This window comes from Ictidomys tridecemlineatus, chromosome X, assembly GCF_052094955.1.
Source record: "Ictidomys tridecemlineatus isolate mIctTri1 chromosome X, mIctTri1.hap1, whole genome shotgun sequence".
NCBI lineage: Eukaryota > Metazoa > Chordata > Mammalia > Rodentia > Sciuridae > Ictidomys > Ictidomys tridecemlineatus.
Genome location: NC_135493.1, coordinates 96,381,460 through 96,396,070, shown reverse-complemented (window position 1 = coordinate 96,396,070; position 14,611 = coordinate 96,381,460). Strand labels below are relative to the sequence as shown.

General features: G+C 40.9%; 1 protein-coding gene across 1 annotated transcript in view; it reads left to right on the top strand.

The window, feature by feature from the left end:
* The window catches only part of Cybb (cytochrome b-245 beta chain), a 44,980-nt gene extending 31,168 nt beyond the window's left edge, over positions 1 to 13,812 (top strand). The window contains exons 9-13 of the mRNA XM_005323955.5: positions 1,129 to 1,382; positions 2,648 to 2,810; positions 5,001 to 5,147; positions 8,729 to 8,853; positions 10,844 to 13,812. Of these exons, the coding sequence (XP_005324012.1) occupies positions 1,129 to 1,382; positions 2,648 to 2,810; positions 5,001 to 5,147; positions 8,729 to 8,853; positions 10,844 to 10,970 (816 nt within the window). The 3' untranslated portion in view covers positions 10,971 to 13,812. The remainder of the gene's footprint in view (positions 1 to 1,128; positions 1,383 to 2,647; positions 2,811 to 5,000; positions 5,148 to 8,728; positions 8,854 to 10,843) is intronic.
* The last annotated feature ends 799 nt before the right edge of the window (positions 13,813 to 14,611 follow it).

Genomic DNA, 14,611 nt, shown 5'->3' with positions numbered 1-14,611 from the left:
TAGCTTATTTCACTTAACATAATATCCTCTAGATTCATCCATGTTGTTATAAATGGCAGGATTTTCTCCTTTATATGGCTAAATAGGTTTCCATTGTATGTATGTACCATGTTTTCTTTATCCATTCATCTGTTGATGGACACTTAGGTTGATTCCGTATCTTGGCTATTGGGAATAGTGCTGCAATGAACATGGGAGTGTAGATAGGTCTTTGACAAAAAACAGCATGTTACTTTCTGCATGGCTCTTTATTGTGTTCTATTTTTTAAAAAAATAGTTATCTACTTACTAGTTGATGGACATCTGGATTGTTTCCATTTTTTGCTATTATGAGTTAAGCTGTTAGGAACATTTGAGTATATGCAGAATGAAGATGGCGGTGGATGGGAAGGAACTGGCTTGGGGAGAGATGACTCATGTATTCTCCAAGTAGGGAAAATGTATTGCATGGAATAGGACAGGTTCCAGGTGTGATTCATGGTAAGTTCAGATAGTAGAGTTAACTTGGTTTTGGGGGGTGTTGGTATATAATGGCCTGTGGAATCTGCTTCTGTCCAGTTCTCAAGGCCCTCTCTCATCCCCTGGGGAGATAGGAAGGCTGAGCAGGAAACTATCACCTTTTCTCCCCTATTTTTTTTTGTACCTTCCTTGACTTCTGAGAGAGAAAATCAGAATAGGCTGATGACTTAGGCTGGATTCCTTGGTAAAGACTCTGAGACAGAGAATTGTGTGCTGAAAGTTTACAGGGATGTGTTCTCAGGAACTGCATCTGTAAAGAAAGTACAAAAGATGGAATTGGGGAGAGGGAAATGGTGACCCTGACTTACAACATACTGGCAACTGTGGCCTCAGTTGATCCTACAAGGGATGCTGGAGTTGAGATGGTCCCTTGGAGTTGTCCCAAATTTGGGAGAAACGACCAGATCTTTGTATCCCTTTGGCAGTCTATCTTTGGCTATGGGCTACAGCTGAGGACAATTCCGAGTGACCAATTAGAGAACCTTCCATGTTGGCCCTGAAGTAGAGACCTGGATGGAACATCTTAGCTCAGCCTTTTATCCATATCGACATGGAAAGGGCAAATATTTGGGAAAAGTGTCACTAACAGAGACATGTTTTGTTCCATAGGTGGTCACTCACCCTTTCAAAACTATCGAGCTACAGATGAAGAAGAAGGGATTCAAGATGGAGGTGGGTCAGTACATTTTTGTCAAGTGCCCCAAGGTGTCCAAGCTGGAGTGGCATCCTTTCACACTGACCTCTGCCCCTGAGGAAGACTTCTTTAGCATCCACATCCGCATTGTTGGGGACTGGACAGAGGGACTATTCAATGCTTGTGGCTGTGATAAGCAGGAGTTTCAAGATGCCTGGAAACTACCTAAGTGAGTACAAGGCACATGTTACAAAGGTATAGGTGTTCAAGGAAAATGGCACTCAACAGCTCCTCTTCCCCCACATCTCACTATGCTATCTCCTGAGTCTCTGACAAAACACAGAGGTCCTAAGAATATACAGAGCCCTGTGTTCCCCATTGCATGTGTGTGGTATGCTTATGCATATTTTTAATGTCTTTATGTGAAATTAAAAATATTTGGACCAAATATTAGTAATAAATTAGTAATAAATATTTTCAAATTCCTTTAAGTTCGTTAATACCAAGTTACATTGACTTTTCTAACAAACTGAGCTGTAATGTATCAAAATTATCATTATAATAATAATTATATTATTATATCCTGTATAGGGATTGAACTCAGGGGCACTTTATTACTGAGCTATATTCCCAGTCCTTTTTATTTTATTTTTAAAAAGTATTTATTTTTTAGTTGCATTTGGACACAATACCTTTATTTTATTTATTTTTATGTGGTGCTGAGGATTAAACCCGAGCACTCTAGCACTGAGCCACAACCTCAGCCCCCTTTTTTATTTTTTTTATTTTGATACAGGGCCTCACCAAGTTGCTGAGGCTAGCCTTGAACTTGCAATTCTCCTGTTTCAGCCTCCTGAGTCACTGAGCCACTGTGCCTGGCCAAAAATATTCTTAAATTTTAATCAGCACCATTTATTTGAGAGAAAATGCCAGGCATTATTGATTTTACATCACTCTCCCCACATGCCTAACATAGTATCAGGTGCTTAACAGATGCTGAAGAAAAGTTTGTTGAATAGCTCAATCAATAGACAAAAGAGAAGTGGGAATAGCAAATCTATAGGATGTTATAATATTAGAAAATTCTCACATCAGTGTGCAATATAAGTAGGAATTTCAAGTGTAGGATGTTCTGGCAAGAGACAGAGATGTGTGTGCATGTGGGTTTCTTTTTGTTGTTGTTGTTTTTGTTTTTGTTTTTGTTTTTTTTTTGTGTGTGTGTGTGTGTAAAAGAAGGAAAGGAGGATGGGAAGGTGAAAATATAGCCGTGGTGAGTTACCATGTTTTCAGTTAGCTAAAATTCCTCTTCTTATTTTCAACCCCAATGTTTGCACTAAGTTGTTTACTTGTTAATCATTTCATGGAAGAAAGTGCGTCATAGATACATGGCCCCAGTTGGAATTGCCGTATTGTACATCTGCAGTAGAAAGAGAGCTCCATCTTACTGTGAAAAGCAGGACATCCCTTAACTACCTCCTCTCCGCTCCCATTCAGGATAGCCGTTGATGGACCCTTCGGTACAGCCAGTGAAGACGTGTTCAGCTACGAGGTGGTGATGTTGGTGGGAGCAGGGATTGGGGTCACGCCCTTCGCATCCATTCTCAAGTCGGTCTGGTACAAATACTGCAATAATGCCACCAATCTGAGGCTCAAAAAGGTAAGTTCCTTCAGGGCCTAGGGTGGCCATTCATTGCCAAATGAAGTGTGAAATCCCCTTCAGGGCAAGGTCCGGCAGGGAACATGGAAAGTAAAGAAAAGCTTTCGTGGTTCCAGAGACCCAGGCTTAGACTATACGATAAGTTAAATGTGCTCTCTAGAAGCAGGTATATTGGTCAAAGTAATTTAATACAGTATTTATATAGCATTACTGGATGTTCCCAAGAAAGAAACTTGGGAAAGAAATATTTACAGCCCTAACCCTCCTCCTTCCCTTTCTCTTTTTTCTCCTCCTCCTTCTCCTCCTCCTCCTTCTCCTCCTCCTCCTTCTCCTCCTCCTCTTCCTAGTCCTCCTCCTTCTGCTGGGGATTGAACCCAGGGCCTGTGCAGGCTAGGCAAGTGTTCCACCACTGACCTATACCTCCATCCTCTTGTATATGTTCTTTTTTCTCTGTGTGTGTCTTAGAAGAGTTTATTAAAAATCATTCCAGCTGGTTGCAGTGGTGGGCAGTGTAATCCCAGCGGTTCATGAGGCAGAGGCAGGAGGATGGCAAGTTCAAAGCCAGCCTCAGCAAAAGCAAGGTCCTAAGCAACTCAGTGAGACCCTGTCTCTAAATAAAATACAAAATAGAGCTGGGGATGGGGCTCAGTGGTTGAGTGCCCTTGAGTTCAATGCCTCGTACCCCCCACAAAAATCATTTCATTTATTCCTCACTTTTGAGGATGAAAGTGCAATTAAAATTAATTGATTTACATCAATGCAACCCCCCTCTTTTTTTTTGGTACCAAGGATTGAACCCAGGGACACTTCATCACTGAGCCATATCCCCAGCCTCCACCCCCAGCCCTTTAATTTTGAGACAGGGTCTCAATAAGTTGCTAGGGCCTCCCTAAGTTGCTGAGGCTTACCTTGAATTTGTGATCCTCTTTCCTCAGCCTCCTGGCTGTTGGAGTTACAAGTGTGAGCCACCATGTCTTCCCCCTTTTTCTTAGAGCTTTATAGTTATACATGAGACAAACCTTTTAAAAAAGGTTTTAATAAAAATAATAGTAAATGTGGATGTCTATCTTCTTTTGTAATATTCTTTTTACAGGCTTACATATTTTTGGAAATTGGTAAATTTCAACTATGTACAATTTCATATCCTGATTTTTAAAACACAGAAAACATTTTTCAGAGACATCATAATGTTTTCTAAGACTTCATAATGTTGATTTTTAACGATTCCCTCCTATTCCATTAGGAAGATGCAGACTAATTTTTCTTCCATCTGGGATTATATATTGAGATAGAATCAATTTTTTAGGCCTTTAACACTTTTTTTTTTTTTCAGGCTGAGGGCAGGAGACATGAAACTTTTTGTTTCTAATGGATGTCTCCTCAGGATAAATTCCCAGGGGAGTGTTACATGTAAATTACCTGATGAAGGACATCCTCAATAAATGCTGAGTCACTCTAGTAACTATAAAGATAAATTCTGAAGGGTACATTGAGCCTACCTTGACATTTTTATGTTATATAGTTATTTTTGTTTTGTTTTGTTTTGTTTTGTGTTTAGAATTCTTCCCCTTCACCTCTTTTCTATGTGGAGGAGGAATGGGTAAAACTATTTTTTTCCTGCTAGTCTACTTTCCTCATGTCTTTCTGAGAGGAGGTACAAGGGATGTCAAGGCTTCTGGGGGAGAAGAAGTAACCAGCCCAAGATGAAAAATAGGTGGACTAGAGACTTGTTTTTTCTCTGAACTGTGTATTTCTTTCTTTCTTTTTTTTTCCTTTCTTTTTGTGGCGGGGGGCAGGTACTGGGGATTGAACTCAGGGACATTTGACCACTGAGCCCCATCCCCAGCCCTATTTTGTATTTTATTTAGAGATAGGATCTCACTCAGTTGCTTAGGGATTCAGTGTTGCTGAGACTGGCTTTGAACTCGAGATCCTCCTGCCTCAGCCTCCTGAGCCACTGGGATTATAGGCAGGCGCCACTGCACCCAGCTGAATTATGTATTCCTGAGGCCAAGTTAGTTATTTACTGCCCTGCCAGAGCCTATGAAATGTCCAGAACTTGCTGAAAACCTATGTTGCTAGGCATTCTGAGCATCAGGAAAAAAAGTTAGGGGGACAGTAGCAATGCATGTGTTCATGCTGCGGGAACCCATGCCAATATAATCTGCTCTGGGATCCGTCCTTTTCCAGATCTACTTCTACTGGCTGTGCCGGGATACGCATGCCTTTGAGTGGTTTGCAGACCTGCTGCAGCTGCTGGAGTCCCAGATGCAGGAGAGGAACAATGCTGATTTCCTCAGCTACAACATCTACCTCACTGGCTGGGATGAGTCTCAGGTGAGGATAAAGATCCAGGTCTCAAGTCCTTCCTTTAGTGTCCAGGGCTTGCCCACTTTCCCTTGGTTACTGGTGTGTCCTGTGTACTATTTTTTTCCCCAAGAATGGTCAATGGATTCTAATGATCTAGCCCATTCACTCTAACTCAGCATCACCACCTGGTAGACTGTTGAGACTAGATTCAAAGCTAAGGATTCTCAGAGGGAATAAAGGCCAAGCCCTTGACATTATTAATGCAATACTCCCATCTGGGAGTCCAAAACCAGACAGACAAAATTTGCCAGGGGACAATGAGGAAAAAATGTGTTTGTGTTCCTTTAATTCATATGTTTATGCATATGACTTAATATGCATACTTGATATGTTTATAGTTGTTAACTATATGCAGTCAGCCCTCCTTATGAATCAGTTCTGCATCTGTGGATTGAACCAACCACTGATAATAAATATTTGGAAAAACACTTGGATCTGTTTTCAACATGTACAGGCTTTTTTTCTTGTCATTGTTCCCTAAATAATACAGTGTGCATGCAACACGTACATAGCATTTACACTATTTTAGGTAATATTAGTAATCTAGAGATCATTTAAAGTATATTGGGAGGATGTGCATAGACTTATTTTTATTTTTCCAGTACTGGGAGTTAAACCCAGGAACCCTCTACCACTGAGCTACATCCCCTACTTTTGAGATAGGGTCTTACTAATTTGCCCAGACTGGCCTTAAACTTGGATCCTCCTGCCTCAGCCTCCTGATGGGCTAACTTCTATGCAAATACTACACCATTTTATATAAAAGATTTGAGTACCACAGATTTGGGTATCTAAGCAGGAGGGGTTTAGAACCAATCCCCTATAGACACAGAGAGAGACTGAACTGCACACCAGGTACTATGGTTAAAGTTTAGACAGATTGTCTAATTTTATGCTGTCAACAACCCTATGAGATCACTACTATTATTATCCACATTTTACTGATGAAGAACCAAGGCCCAGAATAGATTAAGTCATTTGCCTAAAGGCACCTGGCAAGTAAGTGGCATAGTCAGAATGTTCCAGAGCCTGTACTCTTGGTGACTACCAGTAGTTTATGATTATTAATAGTAAATAAACCACCATATAGCTAAAGAAGGTGAGACATATGTGTGATGTGTGTGTGTGTGTGTGTGTGTGTGTGTGTGTATTTCAAATGAAAGTGTGCTTTCAATACTGTTCAGAGGCCACTATAATAAAATCAGCCAGTAGTTCTCAGCTGGGGGTGATTTTGCCCATCTCCCCAGGCCCCCCAAGGAGATTTGGCACTGTAAACATCTTACAATTGACAAGCTCCTACAACCGTACATGAAGCCTCTTATAAGGTTCTTAATATCATCCATGAGGGAGGAGCCCTCTCGACCCAATTACCTCTTAGAGGTCCTACCTCTTAATGCTATAACATTAGAAACACCTGAAATTTTTGGAGGAGACATATTTGGAGCACAGCAGCTGGCTCTAGCTAGGCATTGGCTCCTCAACCCTGGCATCTTTCACTTACATCCTCTAACTGTCAAGAGTGCCATTTCATTTGGGTTTTGTTTTGTTTTGGTACTGGGGATTGAACCCAGGGATGCTTGGCCAGAGCCACATCCCCAGGCCTTTTTATTTTAAATTTTGAGACAGAGTCTCACTAAGTTGTTTAGGGCCTCAATAAGTTGCAGAGGCTGGCTTTTGAACTTGTGATCTTCCTGCCTCAACCTCTTGAGCCACTGGGATTATAGGTGAGCACCACCGTGTCCAGCTAATTTGAGTTTTTAAATTATTGCCTATCATAGATTCTCCAAGTCTTAGAAGAGTCTTGTAGTAAATGTAGATCCAGGGACACATGACCATGACAACTGATGCTTCAGAAAAAGCAGTTTTAAGATTCCATTTCTGGGGGCTGGAGTTGTGGCTCAGTGGTAGAGCACTCGCCTAGCATGTGTGAGGCCCTGGGTTTGATCCTCAGCACCACATAGAAATGAATGGAGTAGGGGTATTGTGTCCAACTACAACTAAAAAAAATTTTTTTTAAAAAGATACCACTTCTGCAATTTAAAAACAAAACAGTAAAACCCCTTTGACAAAAATGAAACCCAGGGGGAAAATCTATGATTTATAAATTGTTTTACAGTTTTGCTATTTTATTTATTTAGGTACCAGGAAGTGAACCCAGGGATGCTTTACCATTGAGTCACATCACTAGCTATTTTTAAAATTCTTCATTTTTGAGACAGAGTCTCACTGAGTTGCTTAGGGCCATGCTAAGTTGCTGAGGCTGGCCTTTGAACTTGTGATCCTCCTGCCTCAGCCTCCCGAGTAGCTGGGATTATAGGCGTGCCCCACCATGCCCAGCAATAACAGTTTTACAATTTAAAAAAGCCAGACACAGTTTTTTTTTTTTAAATAGGAAACTTATGTGCATTGAAAAAAAATAATTATTTTGCTTTGGAAAACTGGTCCCATAGCATTATGAATTAAGTGACCACCTTTTGATTTTCCTTTCTTTTTAAAATTGTTTGTACCATTTTACTATTCACTTATTTTTGCAGTACTGGGGAGCCAGGGGTGTACCAATGAGCTGTACCAATGAGCTACATCATCAGCCCTTTTTCATTTTTTAAATTTTGAGACAGGCTCTCACTGAGTTCCCCAGACCAGTCTCAAGCTTGTGATCTTCCTGCCTCAGCTTCCTGGAGCAGGTTGGATTACAGGTGTGCGCCACTGCATCTGGCTGTGACTCTCTCTCTAAATCCCCTCCATCCTCATCATCCATCCCCTGCCTGGTGAATTTAATATCTGATTTATTTTAAAAATACATTTAATTTTAGCCAGTTTTATGAAAAATACCTGTTGTTCAAGCTGAGGCTCCCTAGAACAGTAGCAGGAAAAGAGCATGTGCCCAGCTTCAGGTTTGATTTGATGTCCTGTTAAGTTATGGAAATATTACTATATTTTAGTCAGTGAATATGTCAGTTCTTAGTGATTCTCCCAAATGAGTGGAGTACATTAGGGTGAGGAGAGAAGCTCAAACAAAGGAAAGAGTAAAACAGTGTGTGGGGGGAGTGCACGACTATAATCCCAGCAACTCGGGAGGCTGAGGCAGAAGGATTGCAAGTTTGAAGCCAGCCTCAACACCCCTGAGTTCAATTCCTGGTACACACACAAAAAAAAAAAGAGAGAGAGAGAGAGAGACAGAGACAGAGACAGAGACAGAGACCCAGAGAAAGACAGTGAGACAGTACCCACACTTCAATGCCTGACTCAAATGCTATTGGGCCTTCAACCTTCCCTTAGCCTCCCATTCTAGACCTTCCTTCTTTGTTCTCATTTGAATGCTGTGTCTCTTCCTGGCACTCATCACAGCCAATTCTACATATTATATTATTTATATTTATACTTCAAGGTGTCCCCTTCTGGAGGGGAAATTGCTAGAGAGAATCCAGTTTGTTTATCTTTGTTTTTCATCTAGCCTCCAGTTTGGTGCCTTGGGTTATGCAACTGTACCTGTGTGTGTGTGTGTCACAGCATGCTTCTTTTTCCTGAATTCATGTCCTTTGCTGCAGGCCAATCACTTTGCTGTGCACCATGATGAGGAGAAAGATGTGATTACAGGCTTGAAGCAAAAGACTTTGTATGGACGGCCCAACTGGGATAATGAGTTCAAGACAATTGCGAGTCAACATCCTAAGTAAGGAACCCACTACCAGGCTGTTCATTTCATTTTCCCCCTCCACTCCCCTCCCCTCCCTCCTTTCCCCTCCCCTTCCTTTCCCTTTGATACTGGGGGGTGCTTTACAACTGAGCTACACCCCATTTCTTTTTTATTTTGAGACAGGGTCTTGCTACATTGTTGAGTCTGGCCTCAAATTTGTATTCCTCCTGCCTCAGCCTCCCCAGTAGCTGGGATTACAGGCATGTGCCACCATGCCCAGCTCATCAGGGTGTTCTTGAGGCTTTTCATCTACTTTAGCAATGGCTCCCAAGCATGCCTACATTTCTATATTCTAGAAACTAAGATACCCATGTTACTATACTGGGGTTGAATTCATGTCCAACTGAAAATTCCTAATATCTTTGACTTTAGGAGGGAAACTTTAAATCACAGCAAACTTACCTGGGGGGTTATAGAAAATAAGAATCTCAGGTTCCTCCCTCAGACTTTCTTAACTGCCTATCCCAAGCAGGGTCATGGTTTTGTTTTGTTTCTGTTACCTAAATCTCACTAGTGTATCCACTTCTTTTAAATATTCATATAATTTACACTTATAATTAAGGAGACACTACACTCTTCACTTTCAGTTATAGTCGCTGCTGCTTCTCCTCCCTCCTCCTCTCCCTCCTCCTCTCCCTCCTCCTCTCCCTCCTCATCTCCCTCCTCCTCTCCCCCCTCCACTCCCCCCTCCTCTCTCTCCTCCTCTCCCTCCTCCTCTCCCCTGGGATTACAGGCATGTGCTACTACCATGCCCTCTTCAATTGTAGCTTCTGAATCTAAAATTGTAAGTTGATTGCTGTCCCAAGGTTCTTTCTGCCCTCACTAAAGCTTTACCCATCACGAGACCTTGAGAGCTCCCATCTTGCTTGAACACATGAAAAACTCAAGAGCTGGCCATAAATATATACATTCCACCATTGCTTCTTACACTATTATGAGCGTACAGTTCAACTGGTTATATTTTTAAAATGCAGGTTCTGGGGGGGCTGGGGTTGTGATTCAGTGGTAGAGCGCTTGCCTAGCATGTGTGAGGCACTGAGTTTGATCCTCAGCACCACATAAAAATAAATAAATAAAATAAAGGTATTGTGTCTGCGTACAACTAAAAAAACAATATTAAAAAAAATCTGCATTCTTAAAAAGCCAGTGCCAGAGCTGGGCACATGCCTTAATCCCAGCAGTTTGGGAGGCTGAGGCAGGAGGATCGAGAATTCAAAACCAGCCTCAGCAACTTAGTGAGGCCCTAAGCAACTCAGTGAGACCCTGTCTCTAAATAAAATACAAAATAGGGCTGGGGATGGGGCTCAGTAGTTAAGCATCCCTGGGTTCAATCCCTGGTACCAAAAAAAAAAAAAAAAAAGCTATTGATGTGAAACTACCATTGAAGAGCAAAGCCTTAAATTCTTTGAGGGAGGAGATACACCAACCTGTCAGAGTTGGGGTACCTAAAGATGGTTTGCTCTTGATTTCAAGGTGCCAGAAAGGGTTTGGGGCCCAGAACCCTGAAAGGAAGTAGCTCACAAACTCACAAATTAACCACCATTTTCTCTATGGTAGAAGTTTCCAAAAACGCTTCTTAGAATTCATTCTCTAGGGAAGTCAACTGCCTTTTGAAATATCCAGCTGTCCCCACAAGCAGGGCTGAGTCTCCAACCTGCAGAGTAATCTGAACTCTTGCCATTTGTTATATATGAATATATATTTTCGTTGTCAATGGATCTTTTATTTTTTATTTATTTATATGTGGTGCTGAGGATTAAACCCAGGGCCTCACACAGGCCAGCAAGCACTCTACTACTGAGCCACAACCCCAGCCCAACTCTTGTCATTTGTAGAAAAGACAAAGGAGCAGAGAGGATTTAGCCCTGAGGCCTCAGATTGATAGGAAATCCCCCACCTGCTTTATAGTCCATCTTATTCCAAAGTCTGAAACTGTTTTTTTCTTTTTTCCTTCTTTCCCCGAAAGTACCAGAATAGGCGTGTTCCTCTGTGGTCCTGAAGCCTTGGCTGAAACCCTCAACAAACAGTGCATCTCCAACTCTGACTCTGGCCCTCGGGGAGTGCATTTCATTTTCAACAAGGAAAACTTCTAACTCTTCCATGAGGAAACAAATATAGGTTATTCTGGATCAAATGCCCAAATAATGTTGGTTGGATGTAAGCTCCCTCCTCTTAAAAAAAAAAAAAAAAAAAGGAGGAAAAGAAACTATAATGTAATGGATTCCATGAAAGGAATATCAATGCTTGTTTTCGAGTGAGAAGTTACATTTTTATGGCGCTTTAGGGTTTGCAAACTACTTTTACAAACATTATTTCATCTCTTTCTTCCCATATTGTCAGAAGGAGGTGGGACAATGATACCTGACTCATTTTTAGGCTAAAACAATGGGGCCTTGAAAGGGTTCAATAGGTTCCTTAGGATTATGGACCAGGGGAGCCAGCGAAGAGTGCCTTTTCTCCTCATCCATCTGCAGAGACTGGGTCTAGGCCATCTGACTACAAATTTGGTAACCTTCCCACAACACCAGGCTGCCTCAAAAATCAGTTTTTATACTCTTCCAAAGAAACAGAAAACCAATCCTTTCCCTTTTGTGTCATCTTTTTAAAAAATCAATATTGCCATATTGAAAATTTTCCAGTTAGCTGGGGAATGAGATATGCTGAGAGTGATTTAACACTTCCTAGTGACAGTTTTGACATGTCAGCATATTCCAGTTTCCAACACAGCAGCCTAATTGAGTCAGAGATTCAACCTACAAATGAATATTGCAGAGATTGAAGTTAATCAACTAGTTAGCATTTGCCATGGTGCTTGGCAGAGAGTGGATACTCAAGAAGAGTTTGTTGAATGAATAAATGAATGAAAAAACATTCAGAACCGGGTAATGTCAGAGTAGAACTAATAGAAGGACTTACACAGAATTCCCTAAGGAAATAACTTTTGTTACTCTTATGGAGCAAAGGATGCTGGTTCTCCTGAGGGTAGAGAACAGACTAAGGATACTAACCAGTAAATGGCCTGGAGAGTTCCTTAGGCTACTATTTGAAGCAAGGAATGAGAAATGGAGGCAGAGAACTGGTCTCTTGCCTTTACTCAACCTGGCTTCTCTAGTTCTGGTTCCTATCCTATGAAAGAAGAGCACACTGATTTACTGATAGCAATATTCTCCTCCAGTCAATCTTCGTGAATTTCAAACTTGAAATTTGTGACAAATATGTATTTAATAATGTGCATCTAGCTTAAATACATTCCACTCCTTGTTTTACTTTTACACACACACACACACACACACACCCAAGTGGATCTTATGTGTGTGACTAATGGTTTATTTTTATTGTATCATCATCATCTCCTCCTCCCCCTCCTTCTCCTCATCCTCCTCCTCCTCTTCTTCTTTCTTTTCCTCTTCCTAAAATGTACATCCTACAAACTAAAATCCCCAGTTAACTGTGTTGATATTGAATTCACATCCAATAGAATGTTCTGGATATCCATGAGTTCAAGAAAGAGGATCTAAATCACTGTTAGTAAGACCAGAGCCTTTTTAAAGAACTGCTCCCATTTCTGGGAACTAAAAACTGCTTTATTTACCCCCACTTCCTGGGGCTGCAGATATTTAGAACTATATAGCTTTGGTAATGAGGAAGAAAGAGAAGAAAGCAGGGGAAGGGGAAAAAAGAATTCCTTAAGGGTAAGGAAGAGAACAGGTGAATGAGAAAAACAAAAAACAAATCAAAACAACAACAACAAAAAACAAAAAAACAAAACAAAAAACAGAAGGGGCAGCTGATTTCACATTGGTCACTTCTTATACCAGATTTTTTTTCTTTTCTTTCTTTTGGTACTGGGGATTGAACCCAGGGGTGCTCTATCACTGAGCTACATTCCCAGTTCTTATTTTTTTATTTTGAGACAGGGTTTTGCTAAGTTGCTGAGGCTGGCCTCAAACTTGAGATCCTCCTTCCTCAGCCTCCCAAGTCCCTGGAATTACAGGCCTGCACCACCATAGCCAACTACCCCAGATTTCTTAATTTTGCGTATAATGAATATAATGAAGGAGGCATACATAGATTTATCTTATGTTGATTACATATGATATTGAATCTTTTAAACTCTGGTCACAAATTTTGATGCCAAGTGGGCATATTCAGGAGACTGGAATGAACTAAGTAAGAAAGTTGTTTGTTGTAGTGCTACTGTTCCTTTGGTCCCCCAGGATTTCAGGGCATTGAGGGCCAGTTGTGATAAATAAGGCCTTCCTAGATGTGTGAATGTTGCCTCTAAGAAGTGTACAGAAGGTTTCCACTGGAAGAAAGTTCGATTCAGCAGCCTAGGTATAAGTTCAACACATTTATTGTACTATTACTATGGCTCTGATACTGTGTGCATAGTTGCAGTGCTTTCAAACCAAAGTGTGAGCAGGAAGAGAAACCTCAGTTTTAAGGGCACTGCGCATACTGGTTCCTTCTAACTTAGATGTCAGAAGTAAAACCAGCTCCAGTCATTGCTCTGAGAATATTTCTCTGGAGTTTTCTACCTTTGACAACAACACAGTTAGCAAAATAGATCTGCCCTGTGTTATTCTGGTTATGAGATGAAAAATGAATGTAAAAGTGCTTATCATTATAAGAGCTTCCTTCTCTATTCTTCTCCCAAGTTCCCAGCCATCAGTGATCAGCTTGCCAGTACAGCTTTTTTTAGTGTTTAGTATTTAGCATTAAGTAACACATACTGAGAGAATAATGAAGCATTGTTTTTAATCTCAAGGTTATGAAGGCTTTTCTTAATTCTGCTTTTGCAATATTGTGTTTATGAAATTTGAATTCTTGCAGGCATTGCATGTGAATAGATTTCTTTTAGAGAGAGGATCTGGGAGATAGTTCCCAGGATGAACTATTAAAACTGTTGTTAACCATTAAAAATAATGAGCTCTCCCTGTGTCTGTGTTATTGAAATTGATACTAAAGGGTGAATACAGCTAGCAGGGATTTTCTCCGCCCTGGTAGGGTGAAGAGTCTCTTATGTTTCAGTAGATAACATACCAGATGTTGCATAGTGTATAGATTGGGGAGGGGAAACTGAGGTCTAAGTTTCATGTCAATGTCCCAACGATCCCCATAGTACTGGTATGAGGGAGTGCCACTTCCCATTGTGGACAGAATTTGGAAGACATAGGAGCCCCAGTATGACCTCTTTTTTCAATTTCCACTGGTCTTTCATGTTCTAACTTCACAATTAAATGTCATCAAGTTCGACTATGGACATGTGAACTCATGGTTCTGTTCTAAATGAGCCCCCCATATGATCCTCACTATCTAGGAAATGTAGAGGCCTGCAGATGTGGCTTCCCGAGGGAGTCCATGGGTGCTGCCATGGAGGGAAAGGACATTACCTCAAACAATGAGCAATCATAGGAATAGCAAATGTTGAGTGAACACCTCCCACTATGCCAGATATTTTATACACACTTCATTTAATCCCTCAGCAACACCTCTAGGTAGCATTTTGTCACAATTTTATTGATAAGAAAACTGAGTTCAGACAGCAACATCCCTGATCTTTATACTCCACTAGCAGATTAGATAAGGTATAAGTAACCAAGAATATTCTCAAAGTTATTATACTAGATACAAACTATGCACTGGATAACAGTGGTGGCATAGACCAAATGTCTTGGTATCTTAGTTTAGAAACACTGAATAACCTGATTCATGCTAATTTTGACTCTCCAGG